Source organism: Vigna radiata, chromosome 8 (genome assembly GCF_000741045.1).
Source record: "Vigna radiata var. radiata cultivar VC1973A chromosome 8, Vradiata_ver6, whole genome shotgun sequence".
Taxonomy (NCBI): domain Eukaryota; kingdom Viridiplantae; phylum Streptophyta; class Magnoliopsida; order Fabales; family Fabaceae; genus Vigna; species Vigna radiata.
In genome coordinates, this window is record NC_028358.1 from 37,050,973 (window position 1) to 37,072,921 (window position 21,949).

Here is a 21,949-nt window from a genome sequence, read left to right on the forward strand (position 1 = left end):
GAAAATCGTGGCTGATTTTACCAAAAGATATATTAGTACATTGGTACATTGGTGAACGTAAATTATTTTAATCGGGTTATATATATTAAAGTCACACTTAATTATATTATCAAATCTACTCAAATTACAATATTTTTTCCTTTAATTTGAAGGACTTATCTTCATCTCTTTTTTTTCTTTCAAATCCACTGAAAACCACTGTCTCCGACCCATCTTCGTATCCAAACACACAAAGAGTATAAATATCAGCAAATGAGAGCAAGTAACCCACAAGCAGATACGAGAATAGTAAATATAGTCAGAGATAGTATATCTAAAATAAAGGCAAATTTATTTATAAAATAGTGATGAATCTTTTATTTAGATAAATAGAGTGTAACTTGACCTAATCTTTCAAAATTTCAAATACTTGATTACTACTTAATCTCACCTTTATGCTAGTAATCTTAGTGATTAAAAATGGTTGGATGTATGTTACACCCTGAAGTACCGATAGGCATTAATGCTACCCATGAAAATGAAAGCAAGTTCGTGCCCAGCTATTACAAAGCAAGACAACCTGGAATAAACTGTAACACTCTTGATGTTCATGAATCTGGCACCACTAGAATATTCTTTTTAGGGTTTATTAGGTAGACAATGTATTTGACTGTATGGAATTTATACATGAAAGTTCTTAAAACAGTAACATACATGTGTCTGTCTACATTTGAGCAAGTCAGGTCCACATCCAAAATCTGAGAACCTGGAAGGGACATACTACAATTTCACCACAACAAAAGCAAGGTTTGATTCATCATGGTTTTCAAAGCATCGAAGCAAAAGTTCACTGTCATCCACTAAAGCACTAATGGTCAAAGAAGCAAAAGTTCTATTAATTTAGTCCTGATCCTAAAACGAGAATTTCTCAAACAAATAATTGCAAAAATCTTTGCTTTCTATCTGAGGTGAAGAACCACGTTACAGCAGGAAGCCTACTCATTCCATCAGAGGCCTTTGGAAGAACGCTGTGCAGCTAAAACAGATGAATAAGAATTCTGTAGGTAGTGTAGCAGTTGTCCAAGTTAATCTCTCTAGACTTTCAAATCACCGTGGTTCAGGTATTAAAAGCATATGACACCAAGAGTCTCAGTAAAAGAGTTAGGTGACATTTCAAGTGTGTGAAATTATTTCAGAGTGGTGCCAATGCATGTATCTATTGGAAACAAACCACATGAAATAAATATCTACTCCAGACCATGTCATTAACCTGAGCAAATTAGATATTTCTAACATAGAAATAAAACCACAAATAGACCTTTCGTATTAGAATAATATTTCATTTTGAATTTGACCCGTCTACTAGAAACCATCTAGTAATGTTGAGAATAATTAGACTGTCTAATGCGTTGTTATAAATGTTTTAACGGTTTTGTTTTCTTTTAAACCTTTATTATTATTCCCTTCGTTTAGATTTTATTTCTAGAGACTGTTAAGAACTTAGACGCTAAATTATATCTGGTATTAAACTGTGTTGTGGTATTAGTAAAATTGTTTCTTTTTTCAATTTTGTTTATGTTTTCTTGTTTGTTACAATGGATAACTCAACTGATAGCATTGAGACTATGAATCATAAAAAGAATATATAGATGCTCAAATACTCAAATCTTAAAAAGATTCTATATGCCCAAATAATCAAATCAGTTTTTATTGTAAGCTGCATATATAATTCTGATTTCCTCTATTTCCCATCATTTCTTTCTAACAGATTTGATGATTTCCGCGGCTATTCATTCCAATAAAAAAAAAATACAATATTAGAAAGAGCAAGTAAATTAATACGTGCTAAAATTGGGGGTTTTTCTTTTGAGGGAATAAATTGAGAAAATGAACTAGATAATATTCTTTTCAAGTTTGTGACATGTTACTTACAAAAAAATATAAATAATATTCCTAATATTTCTGGGAGAGATAAATATAATGGCCAAAAAGTAGCACAGGAGAGATGTATTGGACTAAGATGAAAATGTTAGGATATGCATACGACACAAGGATTATTAAATGATATTCTCCAGAACACAAGGCCCTGTTACTTCTACAGTGGAGTTGAGAATTCATCTTCATTTACACTTGACACCAATATTAGGAATGAACTTCTTTATGCTACGAGCTGAAACTGGACATGTACAATATCTTACAAACCCCAGAATAAATTTAGCATTCCAGATTCTCGTAATTCCATTTTTTTGTTTTTTCATTCTGACAAATCAGAAACATACAGCGAGACAAAGTGGTTCGCATAAGAAACCTAAACTAAGAGATTCTACCTTCTCTATCTCCGCAGAACTTTATTCCTTCTAGATATAGATATACCTTTTCTTACCAACTAAGATGTACGGATTACCTTTATGTGATTGCTTGTGCCTATGTGATTGTCATGCTTAATGGCGTTGCTTGTGAAACTGGGCTCTCCAAGACTATGATTCCTTTTACTTTTACATCTAAGATCTCTACTAATTTCAATTCTAGCATGATGTCTCCTTGGTTGCAAAGACTTCCTTAGGTGAGAGGCTTTATAATCTCTACTACGCAAAATTGATCTGCTCATTTTAGTACGTGTTGGAAAATGGTGCGAAAGGCTTTCACCCGAGTATAATTTTTTTTTCGTGTCCATTCTGACTCTTCTTATTCTCCATGTTATCCTGATATTGTGTAGCTTAATACACAAGAAAGTGCAAGAATACTCCCAAACATGGAACCACGAAGAGAAACATGCCCGTACCATTTTGCAAGAAGACCGGCAAATTCAACCACACATGCCCAATTTATGCACCAGATAGAAGAACAACAGAACTGCAAATAAACAGAACATACAAATCCAATTTCAGGTTCGTGTCAAGCACTACAACAGTCCATGCTGCAATCTAATAAACAGTTGAACTCACCAACGTACCATAGCATAAATAACATGGCTAATTTCAGGATATTGACGATGCAAAAATTTTCTATATAGCACATGAAATCCCATGTTGGTCCACACACTGAGCTGAAAACATCCAGACACAAATATATCAAGCATGAAGTGGAATTGAAGATATACATACACGAATCATAATGTGTTACAAATCCGAATAGGAGACCCAACCAAAACAATCTCTCAAACACTCAAAACAAGTAAAAGAATAAGGAAAGAATGGAATTGAACAAATGAATATCTTTTATTGATGGTAATATCTGAATAAACAAGAGTAATACAATAATTGGAGACATAACCTCCTTTTATTATATGGGAGCATAACCTCCCTCAGGATGGTAGCCTCCTGTCAACAAAACTCAATAATAAACAGCATAACTCTAACCTTAGACTCTTTCTTTATTTATATTAATTATTTCTCACCCATACTGTGTTAAATCTTTCACTAGAATATTATTCTAAATAAAATATTTAGAATATATATTTATTTACTCTAATTATCTTATTCTGAATATTTTCCTAGGATATATCCTTATTTACTGTAAATTTCTTACACTGAATATTTCCCTATAATATATTCTTATTTACTATAACTATTTCTAAATATTTTCCGCCTATCCTAATTGTTATCCAACCCTTATGATTACCTCCCACCTTATACCCTAACATAATGAGTAGAATAATCCTTCATGTCTTACCTGCAAGACTTTCCAGAAAGAAATTCAATAGGAGAACTAAATAGTTTACCAATAGCCTGTCCTAAGCCCGAAGCAAAGGATTCAATGACCTTGCCCATATTCAAGAATCAAAGAGCTGTAGGAGATATTCATGAAGAGTTAATACTACTTATTACCAATGCAAAGTATTCAGTGAGGGTTTTAGCAGAACACTGATGGGAATGCACTCAGGAAGAATCCAATAAATATCCTTGATTTGAATATTATAGCCTGTGATGTTCTCAATATCCAAAACCTAACTTTGACACAGTCTATTTGCATGGTTAAAGCTTATAATTAATATCTTTATATTTAACATAAAAATAAAAACACATAGATGTGTATATTGATTTAAATCAAAGAGAGTACATTAAGAGAGAATGGTGCATTAGCATCGAAGCATCTATGTTCTGTTTTATGGTGCATGTGCGTTCCTTGTACGCAGTGTGTACAGTTATTTTTACTACACCTTTTTACATCTCGGGAGTCTCACATCCTAGCTCAATTCCTGGAATGCGACTTACAATATGTTGGACAACTTTTGCTAAATGCCAATTGGTTTAAGATGAAATCTGACATTACAAAAGGTATTATTGCAATGTAACCAAACAAAGCAAATAGACTAACATTGTTACAAAGCTATCTTGTATTCATACAGTACTAGATCAACCAATATGTGAAATGAAACACAACAATCCGAACTAAAAGTTTTAGCTTTAAATAGATGCTCATCCTCTTTATATTATCACGGGGTATTAAAGAAGAAGAAAATAAAAGATTCCAAAGATGCATACTTGCAAATCAGTTGATCTCAATGAAAACAGCCATACGCGGAATCAGATTGAACAGAATCAATGTCCCAACAAGCTTGGGTCCCCTATATACTCCGCAATTTGCTCAAGCTTCACATTTAGCAGCTCATGGGTATCAGCATCCCTAACAATGGCCATTTCCCGCTCCAAATCCCTCTCCACCAGACTCCCAAATACACCCTTGTATTTACCAGCCAACACAAGCACAGGTCCCCCACGTTTCGGAATTGCCGTCTCCAGAAAATCTTGGGACACCCCTTGAACAATCTCCCTGCTCTCATCCATTGATACATCACAAGTGGTAGGTCCAACAACATCCAGAATCTCCCCCTTCTTCAAATACAACCGCCCTCCTTTCAAATCCCTGCTAATCACCCTCACCCGAATGTGACTAGTAAGCCAAGAAACCTTCCTCTGATCCACCACTCTCCTCTCCTCTCTCCTACCACCATCCATTCTCTTCTCCTCAACCATATCCCTACGACCCACCCCTTTCCTCTCCTCTCTCCGACTAACATCCACTCTATTCTCCAACTCATCCCTGTCGCGCTTCCTTTTTGGCCCTCTATCCTCACGCTGAATCTTCGACTCCTTCAATTTCCTCAAACACCTCTCTTCATCCTTAGAACCCAATTCAGCAACATCCCCCACCTTCACTTTCACCTTCTCTTCACTTCTGGATAGCTCCAAAACAAGATAATCATCACCGATACTAGACACAACAGTACCCTTCCTCCCAGCATCTCTTCCCCCAACAACCCTAACAACCTTCTCCTTCTTCTCATTCTTCTTCTTGTCCTTGTCATTGCTACTCCGAACCAGCGCAGCAGGAGCATCACCAACAAAACCCAATCCTTCCTTAGCAGTTCTCCGCTTGATCTCAGTAATCTTCACGTCCTCCTTCGCGTTCTTTCCAATCCCCATCCCTTCCTTCCACCCGTAGCCGGCCAGCAGCGCCGCGCCAAAACCCTCGACTGGGACATCCTTGAACTCGTCGAACCCCCGATCCTCCGGTAACCTCTCCATGTCGTCCTTCAGCTTCTGCAGCATCGTACCGTCCACCGGAACGCGGCGCGGCGGCGGCGGAAGTGCGATGCTGTTGTTTTGCTCAGTTTTTTTGTCGGTGCGGAGGTTGAGGCCATAGGAGACGTCGGAGTCGGGTTGGCCGTCGACGGCGTGGACTTCGAATGTAAGGGGTTCGGATTCAGGGTCGGCGGTGGGGAGGTGGAGGTTCTTCATCTTCTTAAAGGGTTTCCATTCGTTTTGGATTGGCTGAATTAGGATTTTGGGGGCGAGGGAGGGAGCGGGTTTGGAAGGATCGAATTCGGTGATGAGATGTTTGGATCCGTCAGCGTCGTTTTGGGCGGTGGAAGTGTCGTCTAAGGTATTGATGGGTTTGGGTTTCGATTGGGATTTCGATGAGGGGACGGAAAACGAAAGCTTCATTCTTTCGCTTCTTCTTTCACGAATCAGATCGAATCGAGAAGAAGATGGTGATCGACCAGCACCAATTAGGGTTCTTCTAACGTTAAGGTTGTGTTCGTGTGCGGGGATTTGAATGAAATTGAGGGAATTTGAAAGTATTGTTTATTTTTTTTAGTGAATTTGAAAGTAAAATATTTTGAAAATTAGTGTAGGATTTGATTCACGTGTTATATTTAAAAACTTTTGTTTTATTAATAGAAATTAAAGATTATTAAAATATTTTTAATAATTAAAGTAATATAAAATTATAATGGTTAATGTTATATTTAAATATAAAAATGTTTATAAAGAAAAAAAATAAAATTAATTTTTAAAATTTAAAAAGTTGTAATTTAATAAAATGAAATAATTTTTAATAATTTTAGTTATTTAGTAAATTGAAATAATTTTCTTTATAAGAGAGAAAAAATATAAAAATTAATTTTGAAAATAAAATAAAATTGTATTTGAGTAGAATAAATAATTATGTGATATTTAATTATTGTTATTAATAAGATATTCAATTAAGTAAAAATAAAATCATGTAATTAGTTATTATATATTTTATTTCTTTAATTAATTATTCACTTAATCTAGTAAATAAAATATTATTTAATAATAGCATTTAAGATATTTAAAACATATTTTATCATGTTAGATTTTCTGTCATTGAAGAGTTTTATGTCAGCAAGCAACTTGCACCTTTACCGTGAAGTTTCGAAGTTTGGAAATGCTTCAATGCTGGAACTAAATACAGTGCTTGAGAAATAAAGAAGCTTGGAATCGAATACGATGGCTGTAACCGAATAAAACACCGCATGAACTTTCGTCTTCTTCTTCATGGTAGACATCTCTCTCATTTCCTTCCTCTCTTTCTCCACTTTACTTTTTGTCTGGATTTTTATGCTGGCATTCTCCTCAACCCGAAGTCACCATTTTACACGTCTTCAACATGCAACAACGAGATAAATGTGTGCGAGAAACATTACCTCACGAAGATCTTCACAGTTGATACTCTCCACAGCTGCTAGAGGGCATAAGACTTTTTGTTATAAATCATCGCAAATCTTTGCAAAACTGCGAGATGCTAAAAAGTGGACAATCTCGCAAATCCTTCCTTTTCCCCACTTTTCTTTCTTCGCAAATCAGCGCATGCAAACACAACAAATCTGTGCAAATCCATCCTTGCTAATTCTCGCATACATTAAATCAGCTCAAACGAACAAAGGCTAACTCTTTCTAAGGTTAGTGTGTGTGAGTTAGGTGGAAAATAGGCTTAATATATTTTTCGTCCCCATTTTGAAATGGTTCTAATTGTTTTTAAACGTTCAATGTACTTCTAAACTTTGTAATTTCCGTTGAATTAAGTATTTTTTTTCAAAAGTCATTTTAAATTGTCAATAGTTAAATGTGCAACAGTGAAATTAGTAAATGAAATATCATTTGACCGCGCTTGACACTTTAGACTTATTATTCCCTATTTGACTAGATGAATTGACTGATGAAGTCTTGTCATGTGTGAGTTCCTTCCCTACCTAAAATTAAAGTTTTAGATTGGAGGGAAAAGCTTCTTGCATCGCTATTGAGAATGCGACTTGCTTATGCTGCTGTAAAGATGATTCACGTTTTCTCTGGTCGGATGGCGATGGGAATGGAGGTGGAGGTTTCAGATTGATGATGCAAGGGAATTCTGCTCCTATGTCGCGAGAAGAAAATCCATGGCATTAATGGATGTCAGGTCGAAGACGGTGACAGTTCAAAGGTCCGCAAATTGGAGCGATTATAGGATTTTTGTTTTTGATTTGGGGATTTCTCCGTTTCTGATTTGTGCAGGGTAAATCGCGATTTAAGGTTCTTCTTCATAGAGGTGCGATATCGAGAAGATGTTTCTGAGTTTTTAGTTTGTGATTGTAGCTGGCCTCACTGGCGATTTGGGTTTTCTCTACTGTAGGTTGACGAAGACTATGGAGGAGGTTGAATGGATGACGCTTCTTACATTGGAGGTTGAAGTTTTATGATTGGAGTACCAATGGCATAATGTTTGGTGGCAGCACGAAGGTTGTGCAGTTACTATAGGGGTTACTTGTTTATACGCGAGAAACGTAACAAATTATGGTTTAAGACGACCCAAGGTTACTAGTGGTGGTAGTGGTACGTGATTAGAGTTAGGGTGGTGGTTCACTTTTGGATGGATGGTGGCAAATGATGGAGGATAGCATGATCAAAAATATACTTTCCAAACACAAAAATTCACTTCACTATATCTTTAAAAAAACCCAAGTCAATTAATAAACGACATTTCATTAATTGATTACACTGTTGGACATTTTACATTTGTAAAAAATACTTAAACCTAAATTACAAAGTTTAAAACTACATTAAACATTTAAAAAAAAATAATGACCATTTCAAATAAATATAATAAAAATTGGGATCGCGTGGAAACTATAAAAATAAGTATTTGAGATTTTGATAATTAGTGTTTTTAAACGTGTTTAGTTAAAATATAGATTTAATAGCTTTTTTTTTGTCTTGAGTTTTGTTTAAATTTGTCAATTAGGTTCAATTTTCGAAAAAAAAAAGTGTGAAATGCTCTTGGTAAACAAAGTCACACAAAGTTTCTTAGTTAAATATTTAAGGAATGCTAATTATACTCAAATAACACTGTATTTTTTAATTTTTTTTTCAAAATTATCTTTTTTTAAAAAAAATATTTAAAATAGTGAGATCTACCATGTTATTTTAATGTCAAAAATAAATAGACGTGTTAAAGTATAATTTTTGATATTTAAGAGTGATGATATGACAGAATCTCATACTCAGTTTCGAATATGATATGACAGAATCCATCTAGTAATGTTGAGAATAATTATACAGTCTTAATGCATTTTGTTATAAATGATTTAACGGTTTTGTTTTCTTTTAAACCGTTTTTATTATTCCCTTCGTTTAGATTTTATTTATAGAGACTGCTAAGAACTTAGACGATAAATTATATCTGGTATTAAACTGTGTTATGGTATATTAGTAAAATTGTTTCTTTTTTCAATTTTGTTTTTAGTGTATTCTTGTTTGTTACAATGGATTACCCAACTGATAGCATTGAGACTATGAATCATAAAAAAAATATATAGATGCTCAAATATTCAAATCTTAAAAAGATTGTATATGCCCAAATAAAATCAAATCATTTTTTATTGTAAGCTGCATATATAATTCTGATTTCCTCTATTTCCCATCATTTCTTTCTAACAGGTTTGATGATTTCCAATAAAAAAAAAATACAATATTAGAAACATCAAGTAAATTAATAGGTGCTAAAATTGGGTTTTTTTTTTCTTTTGAGGGAATAAATTGAGAAAATGGACTAGATAATATTCTTGTTTGTGACATGTTACCTACAAAAAAATATAAATAATATTCCTAATATTTCTGGGAGAGATAAATATAATGGCCAAAAAGTAGCATAGGAGAGATGTATTGGACTAAGATGAAAATGTTAGGATATGCATACGACACAAGGATTACGAATGATATTCTCCAAAACCACAAGGCCCTGTTACTTCTACAGTAGAATCGAGAATTCATCTTCAGTTACACTTGACACCAATATTAGGAATGAACTCCTTCATGCTACAAGCTGAAACAGGATATGTGCAATATCTTACAAACCCAAGAATAAATTCTTAACATTCCAGATTCTCGTATATTCCAAATTTTTTTTGTTCTTTCATCCCGACAAATCAGAAACATACAGCGAGACAAAGTGGTTCGCATAAGAAACCTCAGCTAAGAGATTCTACTTCTCTGTCTCGGCAGAACTCTATTCCTTCTAGATATACCTTTTCTTGCAAACTTAGATGTACGGATTACCTTTATGTGATTGCTTGTGCCTATGTGATTGTCATGCTTAATGGCATTGCTTGTGAAACTGGGCTCTCCAAGACTATGATTCCTTTTACTTTTACATCTAAGATCTCTACTAATTTCAACCCTAGCATGATGTCTCCTTGGTTGCAAAGACTTTCTTAGGTGAGAGGCTTTATAATCTCTACTACGCGAAATTGATCTGCTCATTTTTGTATGTGTTGAAAAATGGTGCGAAAGGCTTTCACCTGAGTACAATTTTTTTTTCATGTCCATTCTTACCCTTCTTCTTATTCTCCTCGTTCTCCTGATATTGTGTAGCTTAATACACAAGAAAGTGCAAGAATACTCCCAAAGACGGAAACACGAAGAGAAACATGCCCATATCATTTTGCAAGAAGACCGGCAAAGACATCCACATATGCCCAATTTATGCACCAGATAGAAGAACAACAGAACTGCAAATAAACAGAACATACAAATCCAGTTTCAGGTTCGTGTCATGTCAAGCACTACAACAGACCATGCTGCAATCTAACAAACAGTTGAACTCACCAACGTACGATAGCATGAATACCATGGCTAATTTTAGGATATTGGCAATGCAAAAATTTTCGATATAGCACATGAAATCCCATGTTGGTCCACACGCTGAGCTGAAACACATCCAGAGACAAATATATCAAGCATGAAGTGGAAGTGAAGAAATGCATACATGAATCATAATGAGAGGGTCTTACCTGCAAGACTTTCCAGAAAGAAATTCAATCGGAGAACTAAATAGTTTACCAGTAGCCTGTCCCAAGCCCGAAGCAAACGATTCAATGACGTTTCCCATATTCAAGAATCGAAGAGCTGTAGGAGATATTCATGAACAGTTAATACTATTCAATGTCAAAAAAATATAATGTGATTGAACAAACAATGGTAGAAGAAAAGATGTGAAAGAAGGTGCATAGGCTGCTATTGTAGAGCATTGATTCCAACATAAAAAAAATTAACCTCATTTCTAACCACTTTATTGTCTCTCTTTGTTGAGGATGCAACCACCATGTTTACATACATAATAAGTTAAAGAAAAAGTGAAAAAGTGGTAACCGTTAAAATTTGTTACATATTTTTGAAAGAAAGAAAAAACTGTCGACAAAAAAGCTAGGTCTAATAACTGCTTGAAGGAGAAGAATCAAATCAATCCATCCTTTGAGATGACCCAGGGAAGAAAAGCAGAACTTACTAAAACCACAACCATACAGCTAGACCGGAAAAAAAAAACCCTGACCCCACCGAACCCAAGAAATTCGAATAATATTTAAGAATAAGATCATTGGATAAAAATAATATTGAATAAATAAAATTAAGTGAAATGAATAATTAAGATAGAAAATAATAAGTTACAACTGTATGAATATTTTATTCAACTCAAACTTATATTTTAATTTCTTATAAATATATTTAAAATTTTATTTTTAATATAATACTATCGTGTTAAAATTTAATAATGAGTTATATAAAGTTAAAGTCCATTATAATTGTCATCATCAAAATTATAGATGTTATTTTTAGTTAAAGATTCAGTGTGTTTATGTATTTATTTTAAAAAATTATTTTTATTAAAAACTTTAATTTAGTATAAATTTTTAATTCGGTAAATGCAATCAAATTAATTTACAATTTGAACAATTAGAAGCTTATTAACCGACAAATTAAATGCTCAAATATAAATTTTAAAATATTAAATTAGAATTGTACTCATTAAATTAAATTGAATTCGAATGTGATCCAACTCGATTGCTACCCTACATATAGTATATGAATATACATGGAATTCATATAAAATTATATAAAAGAAAATATTAAATTAACTAAGTATTTATTAAATTTTAAATTAAAAAAATTAAAAAAGATATTAACCGGATTTTGAAAGCCCGTTAATAATTTTTTTTTTGTTTTTAACTTTTTTAATATGTTTTATTTATTTTAATTTAATAAATAATATTTTATAAATTAAAATATTAATTGATATAAAACTATATGAAAAACATTACGTTAAGTAAAGATTTATTAAATTTTAAATTAAAAAACAATTTTAAAAAATATGTTAAAATTATTTCTAAAACCAGTTAACATATTTTTTAAACTTTTTTGTTTTTAATTTTTTTAATACGTTTTACTTGTTTTAATTTAATAAACAATATTTTATAAATTAATCATTCTAAATTATATAAAAGATATTAAATTAACTAAAAATTTATTAATTTATAAATTTAAAAATAAAATTTTAAAAAAATATGTTAATGGATTTTCGAAAACCGTTAAATTTCGAAATTGAAATAAATTTATTAACTTATTTTCGAAAACTGAGTAAGAAATTATATAAAAAATCATTGAACTCTTAACTAACTTCAAAAGTTAGTTAAGAATTTTTTTATTATTTTTTTCTTATGTTTTTTATGTTTTGATATTTCTTTTCTTATATTAAAAATTTATAATAATATAATACAATTTTTTTATATATTTTCTTATAAGTGTTACGAATTTTTTTTTATATTTTTTAGTAATAAAATTGTAAATATTAAAAGTTAAATAAAAATTAACTAAAATTTAGAATTAAAAAGTTTTTTAACCGATTTTCGAAAATCAAAATCAAAAAGGGTACAGGGGGCTGGAACAATTAATGTGAATAGAGAAGAGAAAGTAAAAAAAAATAAAAAAAACGTAATTATAGTTTTTATTATTGAAAGTTATATTTATAATTTTAGAGGTGTAGAAAATCCAAAGTATACATGGAGAAGTAATCTAATTATTAGGCTGTGGATTACATTGTAAAGGAAAAATATAAGAAAAAAAAAATTCTTTAACAACTATTTTATGTATATTTAACAGTTTATGATTGATCATTTCAATTATTTTATAAATATAAATTCAAATATATTAATAAAATAATGACACTGTTATGTTGTCAAAATATCGTTGTAAAAAGAAAAAAACAAAATGGCCCGTAACTAAAAATGGTTATCTCAATAAAACAATTTTTTATTTTGCACACTGCAAGATGCCTTATTCTTGGTCCTGGTCTATGAAACATTATATTCAACCTTTCTGACACAGAATCATGTTCATAAAGACTGTTAGTTGTTTCACCATATCTCAAATACAAGATTGAAACATGAGTTTTATAAACAATTAATTAAAATATGTTATGTATCAGTGTATAAAAATACTGAGTGGTCATAAAGTGATCAAACATACTAAATTTCAAATCATAAACGTGGTCAGATATACTTGATTATATAAAAATATGTTGTCAGTGAAATTTGATATAAAAATGACTGATAAATTGGAAGAGATAAGTGGATAGGTCGATTCCAGACAGAAATATATCCCACTTGGTAATACCATATGTTTCATTCCATTTATTTTTCTCACTTTCCCGACGTTACATTCATTACAAATCAAATTATATAATTATGAAATCGATTATTTTGTAAAGAATATTCTAATAACAATTTTCAGAAGTTAGAAAATAGTTTAAAAGTAATGACACTGGTAAAGGGTTTTAATGTCAATGTTTCTCAGTATTTAACATTCTAACTCCATATTAACGTTATATAATGTCTATCCATAACTTATGTGACTTCATATTGATGACCAATGGTTATGGTTGATCATTAATGGTTATAGTTTCTATTTAATAAAATAAAGGATTTGACATCCAGAATTGAGAGAAAAGATGTAGATTTGATGTACAATTTATGTATGCACCGACGTCAATTTTGTTGAGTCATAGAAAATATTACTCAACAAATATTTATTTTGGGAGTTGACATCAACCTATGATATGACCAATATTAATATATGTATTTTAACATTTAATGCATAGTCTATGATTTTTAAACAAAAAGAATTTAAAATATCACTATCAAAACAAAAAAACTTAAAGTAAACTATTATAGTCTAATTTCATCTTTTATTAAAAATTTAAGACGATTTAAAAGTTTTTTATATTAATTTAAAAATTAATAAAATGAATAATATAAATTTGATTCATAAATTTATTATTTTAATTATTAGATAATATTTTTAATCCTTCAAACAGTTTATTGATTATTTGTCTCAAATGTTGCAAATATCTTCTTAAAAGAACATAACATTTAAGATTGTTTTTTTTTTTTTTGTTTTTGAGAATACTTATGTGTATGTAAAAGTATAACCTATTCTACTAGGAAGGAATTGTTGAGTTAGATTTTGTAAGGTTGTTTCTTTAAAATTTGTCTTCATGTTTTGTTCAATAGGTTTATATTTTTTTATAAATCAAATCAATTTGAAGTGGATTACTGTAATAAAATTAGTAAATAATTGTTTTTCAATCTAAATTAGAGTGTTTTAAATTAGGATTTGATAATTAAGAATTTATACATCTTTTTAATAATTAGAGTTCTTAGAAATATTTGATTATTGAACTTAGATTTTGCTTTAAATGGTGTGAATGTAAATGAAATTATGTGAATGAAAATGATTAAGATGAAAGTGGATGAAAGTAAAAGATGATTGAGAAACTGGAAACATAAAGTATAATAAATGTAAATGCTGAAAAATAAATTAGGAAGATAAAATGGAAACTAGTAAATGAAATTTGTGACATAAATTGTCATTATCCTTCTGTTTATAAGGATTAAATACAAATTGTCCTTTTTTTTTTTACATAAATAACCTATTTATATCTACTCACTCTTTTTTTTTTAAGTTAAAATAAAATATCATAATAATTGAAATAACGGTCTTAAAATCGTTCACATACACCAATTATTTCTATTAGATCCACATTTGCAACTATTATTATTTCTTAAAGTTACTATTTATTTTAACTTCTTTTTCGATTTTATTTTATGAATTTCCTTTTTGAATTCATATTAAAATATCTATCCCATGATTTTCATTCCTATGTCAAACATGTCTGGATATTCTATATGATAATTTCTCTTTAATCTTATCATTATTTTCATTTTTTTATATATTTATTGAGATGAAATTGATTTGAAGGAAACATAGGCATGGGTAGAGACATAACAGATTTGGCAACTTATAAATTTGCTGCTATCCGTCAGTCAAATTGTAGGCTTAGAAACAAGAAACTCGTTTATAATGTTTAAGAAAAGTTGTAATATACAAAAAGAATGTAACGACTAATCATTGTTTTGATTATATTATATCTGGACTTTATTATATTATCTCTTTGTTTTGAAAGTAAAAAGAAAAAAAAAATTGAATATTTATTTTTTTGATAAATACACAAAAATATTACACAAGAGTTGAATAGGTTGACTGATTTATAAGATTTATTATATCCTTCCTCTTACATTATATAGTTTTTTTTAAACTAACAATTTTAATATAGGAAAATAAAATTTTAACACCATTTTTTGACACCATTTTGACACTGCACATGTGTCAAAATGTGGTTGGACGATTTCAAATTAAAAAACAAACTTTGGTTTTTCTCTTCCAAATATACTCCTGCCTCAACTTTTTTTAATTTGAAATCGTCCAATCACATATTGACACGTGTGCAGTGTCAAAATAATGTCAAAAAATAGTGTTAAAATATCATTGTCCTAACTTAAATATAAATAAAAAGAAAATCATTGGTTTAGTCTGACTTACTTTATCTGGTAACTAATTCAATCATTAAATTCAGAATTCGTATTAAATAAATAGTTTAAAAATAGGTAGTATGATTTAAAAAATAGAGAGAGATACGAATTTGAAAGTTTCTGAATGTGAATTATTGAAGAGAGACATAGGTGAAAAGTTGGATGCAACGTGTCACCTTCTAAATGATTCTTTTAGATAAATTATAATAAAAGTACGGATACTTTTTTTTTATAACGATACTTTATAAATATCTTTTACAATATTTTAATATTATATATGATCTAGAGTGATTTTTTTTATATTATTATAGTTTGTAAAATAATTTTGAATCAATTATAAATAACAGTAAATGATGTTAAATTATTGTAAAAAGAAAAGTTATAAAAGTATGATTATAGTTGACAATTTGTCTTCTTTTTTAACACAATCCATGCATAACAATGGATCAAATTCTAATATTTATTGTGTAAAAAAACTGTCCTCATAATACATACAAATCAAATTTATTTTTAAGATCTTCTGAAAACTAGAAAAACAGTTATTTTCTTTTTCTAAAGATATCTATAATAAAAATTTTATTTATTAGGTATATAGTATCATAATTAATTCAAACCCTAGTTATTTATTCTTTATACATTACATTATTTATTATTTTATATTTGATTTAATGTAAATTTAAATTTTACTGGTCAGAAAATCTTTATTTGTGTAATAAGATTTTAGAAAAGTGATTGTGTGATATAATTTATTGTTTTCTACTTATAAGAAATATTAATCTCTTAAAAAACTATATATTAAATGATTGTTATTACAAGGTTTTTGAAACCAATTTGCGATTAAAATAGCAGTTTTTATATGGTAAAAAAGAAAAACTGAAATGGATGATTTACAATTGATTTTGACGCGATTTAATTTTATATATATCGGTGTAACTTGTGGTAAACTTCTGTCATGAATTTCTTCTTCTTCTTTTTTAAGTCAATTTATTATTTTAAGTTATAAGAAAAAAATGTTAAAAAGCAGAAATGAATAAATAGATAAAGGGAAAGGAATTAAAGAAGTAAATCAAATTAATAACATGGAAGAGGGATTATATTTACTAAACACAAATGTAGAATCATTAATTATATATTTTTGGACAAAAGGGGTAAAGTATCTATCAGTCAAAGAAGGGAACTTATTTTTTCATGCACACAGTAGATATGTACCTTTCTCTGCATTGCCACCAAAACCTTTTCATGTGTACAAATAAATCATTTATAATATTTTTAATGTGTTATAACTTTTCACGTAAAATAAATATCAAAATAACTAAAATATTTTTTATTTTGCAAAATCTAATTATTCTCTACACATTTTTATATTTTAAAAATGTTTGTATAACTTTTTTTTTTGCAAATTATATAAAAATTAAGAAGGTAAAATACCACGCACCCATATATTCGTTATTTATAGTATTATATAAAATGATTTCCTATTTTGGTGTGTATATATATATATTAGAGCTGTTAAAATGAGTTACAATCCGCGAGTTAATCCGGTTCATCATAGGTTCAGGTTGGATTGAGTTTGAAAATATTATATTTTTTTATGCGGGTCAGATTTAAATCCGACTAATTTAAACTCGGCTCATGCTAGTTGAATCTATGGTGGACCGAGTTAGCCTACTAACCCACCTACCTAATTTTATTTTATTAAAATTTAATTTTAATTTTATAAAAAATATTTATTATTATTTTTTGCTTGAAAAAATATTTAAGTTCCTATTTTCAAAATTAATTAAACAGGAGTGATATTTAGGAGTGAAATTTCTTTAGATTTGAATTATAGAAAGTTTGTAATTTTTTTTTTATTTAAAAAAATGTAATTAAGTGAGTCAACCGTGGTGAATCGGATCGAGTTCAAAGTTTTCTGACTCGCTAATAAATAAACTGGGTTAGATTCACTCACTAAATGACCAACCCGTAGTGGGTTAGGTCGGGTCGGACTGGATGACCTGTTTTGACAGCTCTCTCTCTCTCTATATATATATATATATAAGTTTTATTTTTATTCTTTAAATAATTGTTTTTTAAAATTAAATAATTATTTATTATAAAATTATAAAAATCATTTATATTTATGTATGTGGATCTATATGCCTGTTTTTCTGCGGGTATAAAAAGATACCAATGAAATTTTATCGTATGGATTTAGTATAAATACAAATAAACCCTTTTTAAACTAAGTTTAACTAGAGGAAAGTGGGTAGTTGAAAATTGTTACACTAGCGTATTAAAACATAAATGTTTATTAAAAGAAATTATTGAAGTAGACAGAGATAATTTTTTTTGGTAATTGCATATATTTATTGATAAAACCTTTAATGATACTAAATGTAAATGAATATTCTTAATGCATATTGTGAATATTGTATATTATTATTAAATACTTTTAAAAGATTAAATAATCAAAATAAAGTTATTGGATTGTTGAAAAAAATATTAATAATTAAAAAATTGTTCATAATTTGAATTTATAAATTTTTAATTTTTTACTTAGATTTATAAAATTGAAATTATTTTTAAGAAATTAAGTTTTTAAATTTATATTTTGGTGTAATTCATTTACATTTACTTTTTAGAAAGATCATGTTTATTTATATTAATTCTTTTAGTAATTTTACTTGAAATTGAAAAACGTGTGTGTTTACAATTAATTTTATATCATATTTTAAAATACTTTCAATTAAGTAAGAAAATGTAGAGTAAGTAAATGTTATTATTTTGGTATATGAATTAGTGTTTTGATTAAATAAATAGTTAAAAGTAAAAGTGGTAAGAAAAGATTATGAAAAAGCAAAATAAATGTATGATTATCCATTTTTTGTAGTATAATATTAAACATTATTATAAATAGCTAATCTTTGAAGAAGAGAGAGTTGAAGTATACTTAAAAAAACAGTAAAGATAATGTAAAAAAAATTAGTTTGTCTAATATGATTAAAGAATTTGTTAGAAGAAAAAAAGTGAAGAAGGCTATGATAAAATTTGATAGTGTGCATGCAGAGTATAGCTACGCGGCATTCCCACTTAAATTTTGAAGTATGGCTTAAGGAATCATGCGTGTTGAAGAGTAGGTGAAAAAATATTGGTAACTACTATTACTTTTCTAGCTAGCTATATTCTAACGTACACACTTTCCTATATAAACCACCTAGCATCGTTTTCCTTTTGCATGTCACAATTGTCATTAATCTCTGTTTGTACTTGACTTCAATCCCATTAATTATACCACACTTCTGCAAAACCATGGTAACGTCACCATCCATTCCCGCCGCCACCAAGGGTCGTGTTCTCATAATCGGAGCAACGGGTTTCATAGGCAAGTTTGTGGCTGAGGCAAGCCTCCGCACCGCACACCCCACCTACTTGCTTCTCAGGCCACCACCTCTTGTCCCTTCCAAGGAAGCCATTGTTAAAACCTTCCAAGAAAAAGGTGCCATTGTCATTCACGTAAGTCATAACATACACTTTATCTTTTCTTATGTTATATCACAGAGGTCATCAAGTTTTATATAAATATATGCTGTCACATTATGAAAATTTACATCTTTTTTCATTATAAATACTTGTTTCGAAGAATGTGTCAAGTTTCATTCTTTTCATAGAAGATTACTTGTGTTGTATTTTGTGGTAGGGTGTGATAAATGACAAGGACTTTGTGGAAAAGATTTTGAAAGAGTATGAAATAGACATTGTCATTTCTGCCATCGGTGCCAAGAGCTTGCTGGATCAGCTTGTACTGGTGGAGGCCATGAAATCTGTTAAGACTATTAAGGTACTACTTTTTTACTATTTTCTAATTTAGTAAATGACATAATGACAGGAATTAGAATAAGAAAAATAATGAATCAAGTTCGTTTCATTTACTATATGGTTGTTTTTTTCTTTCATACGTTGTAACTTTCGAAACAAATAACCAAAAACTGTTCATTTAGTGAGTTACGTGTATAAAGTTTTGATACAAACGGTTGATTTTCGTTCTTATCTTAAACAGTTTTTCTTGTCCCAAGAAGTTTACTGTGTTTTTTGTGTGATAAATGACAGACTTTTTACAGGATAAAAACACGTGGATTACATCCAATCCAACTTAATTTATTTTTTATCACATAAAAATAGGTTAACATTTCTTGAACATAAAAACTTAAGATTAAAGTTTGAAACAGAGATGAAAATCAAAATTATATTACAGTATAGTTTACAACCAAAATGTTAGCCTTTTATTAGAAGAAAGAGTAGTGAACGTGATATTGATAAAGGGTGATTTTCATACAGACAGACCAGCCTTAGTTTGAGCAAGAGATGTTAAAGATTTAGGATAGAAATTCTTACGTGTTATAATTAATGTTGCAGAGGTTTTTGGCTTCAGAGTTTGGGCATGATGTTGACAGAGCGGACCCTGTGGAGCCAGGTCTAACAATGTACAAGGAGAAGCGATTGGTTAGGCGCATGGTTGAGCAATCTGGGGTGCCATACACCAATGTTTGTTGCAATTCCATTGCTTCTTGGCCTTACTATGACAATTGCCACCCATCTCAGCTTCCTCCACCCTTGGATCAGTTGCAAATATATGGTCATGGTAATGTCAAAGGTATAACTAAAAAAGAGCAATCACTATTGCATACATGGTTGTTTTCAACAAATTGCCTTAAACTGTCACCATTTTTTTTTTCAATCTGTTCAGCTTTCTTTGTTGATGGCATCGATATTGGGAAGTTCACCATGAAGGTTATTGATGATGTGAGAACAGTGAACAAAAATGTTCATTTTCGACCATCTAGCAACTGCTATAGCATCAATGAACTTGCTTCTTTGTGGGAAATGAAAATTGGCCGCACAATCCCCAGAGTGACGGTAACAGAAGATGATCTTCTAGCAGTAGCTGCAGGTTCAATCATTCGTCTATTCCTCCATTTTTTATGTATCTAACTCAGCAAAGTTTGACTACAAAGTAACATTAACTTTAATAGGAGAAAGAAATGTAACAAAAAAAATATGAAAGTGAAGATATCTACTAATCTGTAAAGTTAATCTATAATTAAAATCTCAAGTGCTCAAGTGGGGAATGAGAATTAGTTTTAATGTGTACATTTGCAGAAAATTGCATACCCCGAAGTATTGTGGCATCTTTCACTCATGACATATTCATCAAAGGTTGTCAAGTTAACTTCAAGATAGATGGAGTTGATGATGTTGAGATCAGCAGTTTGTATCCTGATGAAGGATTCAGAAGCTTGGAGGATTGCTACGAGGAGTTTGCTCGTATGATTGACGACAAGATTCATAAAGGGGAACATAAAATTACGGGCACAAAGCCTGTAGTGGAAGCAGTGCCAATCACAGCTTCCTGTGGATAAGATTCACCTACTCTAAAATGTTTTAAATTCGATGCTATGAGTAGTTAGATATGGATTTTTTATGTTCAAGTCATTTGGAAGACCAAATTATCTACTATATTATCCTATAGTATGTTCCTCTGTTTTGGTGTCATATTTTTAAGATTTTGTATTCATAGCAGACACAGCAAGACTATATTGTCCGCACATGTTCTTCAATAACTTTCTCCCGACAAAAGATAAAGCAAATAATCATTCTCTACTAATACCATGATTTAAGAACTTTATTTAAAATATAGGGGGAAGGGACACCTGTAGGCTAATTTTCTATTCAATAAAAAATTGCAAAGAATTTAATCAATCACAATTACTTTCATTTATGCTTCCTATCCGTCAGTCAAATAGTATATTTGCAAACAACATATTAGATTGGAGTGAGAAGTTGCAAATTACGTTAATAAACTAAACATGTAAAATATCTTTATAGTTAAACTCCTCAATTTGATTTCGTCTTAATTATAGTTATCATCAATCCAACAATTAAATTGGTTAGGATCTGAGATAAATTATGTTCTTTTACATATAATGAAAATCAATTTAATTATTCGTAGAGTTCAATTAATGAATTAAGGATCGAATTTTAGATATTAAGACATAAACATATATTATATAAGTTAGATCAGTCTGAATATTATAATTATTCTTATTAGAAATAACATTTTTTCTTATTGGATTAGCAAAATAACTTACTTAAAGGTAGGAAGGATATATTGTTCAATAGTATATTTTAAGATTTTTTGTTCCTATAATAGTAAATTCAATCAACTTGTGATTTTGTACTAAGGTAAAGTCTAAACCGAGATGAACTAATGTACAAATTAGGTCTAATATCAATCTGAAATATCTTTATTGTATCTTAAATACATAAATTTCTTAAGACAAGTTATATTATTTCAGAAATAATGTAAGGTTATCCTAAATTTATCTTTAGTCTTATAAATGTAAATGTAACATTAATGCTAAATTAACATTACGTTAGTCGGAGTGAAACTAAATTTTAAAAAGAAGATTGTGGTTGCAAAGTGAGGCACGATTGAAATGATTATCG

General features: G+C 29.8%; 3 protein-coding genes across 7 annotated transcripts; 1 reads left to right on the forward strand and 2 right to left on the reverse strand.

Annotated features, from left to right (window-relative positions):
* Positions 1–596: 596 nt before the first annotated feature.
* Positions 597–6,063, reverse strand: LOC106772507 (protein MOS2). 5 transcript variants are annotated; one of them, XM_022785409.1, is made up of 4 exons: positions 4,464–6,063; positions 4,139–4,241; positions 2,933–3,025; positions 2,122–2,832 (listed from the first exon to the last, which is right to left on the reverse strand). In XM_022785409.1, the coding sequence occupies exon 1, from the start codon at positions 5,925–5,927 to the stop codon at positions 4,521–4,523; it is 1,407 nt and encodes a 468-aa protein (XP_022641130.1). In that variant the 5' UTR covers positions 5,928–6,063; the 3' UTR covers positions 2,122–2,832; positions 2,933–3,025; positions 4,139–4,241; positions 4,464–4,520. The 5 variants fall into 5 exon arrangements, with proteins under 5 accessions (XP_022641131.1, XP_022641130.1, XP_014514428.1 ...); XM_014658942.2 differs by lacking the exon at positions 4,139–4,241; XM_014658943.2 differs by lacking the exon at positions 4,139–4,241 and having other exon boundaries at positions 2,925–3,025.
* Positions 6,064–9,734: 3,671 nt separating this feature from the next.
* Positions 9,735–10,650, reverse strand: LOC106770612 (protein HAPLESS 2-like). Its single transcript, XM_014656411.1, has 3 exons — positions 10,553–10,650; positions 10,368–10,468; positions 9,735–10,270 (listed from the first exon to the last, which is right to left on the reverse strand). The coding sequence occupies exons 1-3, from the start codon at positions 10,648–10,650 to the stop codon at positions 9,735–9,737; spliced, it is 735 nt and encodes a 244-aa protein (XP_014511897.1).
* Positions 10,651–18,661: 8,011 nt separating this feature from the next.
* Positions 18,662–20,982, forward strand: LOC106771362 (leucoanthocyanidin reductase). Its single transcript, XM_014657331.2, has 5 exons — positions 18,662–18,958; positions 19,143–19,283; positions 19,859–20,096; positions 20,190–20,393; positions 20,603–20,982. The coding sequence occupies exons 1-5, from the start codon at positions 18,755–18,757 to the stop codon at positions 20,860–20,862; spliced, it is 1,047 nt and encodes a 348-aa protein (XP_014512817.1). The 5' UTR covers positions 18,662–18,754; the 3' UTR covers positions 20,863–20,982.
* Positions 20,983–21,949: the final 967 nt, after the last annotated feature.

What these genes read in the sequence shown, in the direction of transcription:
- LOC106771362 (XM_014657331.2), top strand. Translation starts at nt 18,755, where the DNA reads ATGGTAACGTCACCATCCATTCCCGCCGCCACCAAGGGTCGTGTTCTC. An exon ending in TGGTCATGGTAATGTCAAAG is followed by an intron (nt 20,097 to 20,189) that starts GTATAACTAAAA and finishes CAATCTGTTCAG; the next exon opens with CTTTCTTTGTTGATGGCATC. An exon ending in TCTTCTAGCAGTAGCTGCAG is followed by an intron (nt 20,394 to 20,602) that starts GTTCAATCATTC and finishes GTACATTTGCAG; the next exon opens with AAAATTGCATACCCCGAAGT.
- LOC106770612 (XM_014656411.1), bottom strand. Translation starts at nt 10,650, where the DNA reads ATGGGAAACGTCATTGAATCGTTTGCTTCGGGCTTGGGACAGGCTACT. An exon ending in CTTTCTGGAAAGTCTTGCAG is followed by an intron (nt 10,469 to 10,552) that starts GTAAGACCCTCT and finishes GATGTGTTTCAG; the next exon opens with CTCAGCGTGTGGACCAACAT. An exon ending in ATTCATGCTATCGTACGTTG is followed by an intron (nt 10,271 to 10,367) that starts GTGAGTTCAACT and finishes GTTTATTTGCAG; the next exon opens with TTCTGTTGTTCTTCTATCTG.
- LOC106772507 (XM_022785410.1), bottom strand. Translation starts at nt 5,927, where the DNA reads ATGAAGCTTTCGTTTTCCGTCCCCTCATCGAAATCCCAATCGAAACCC.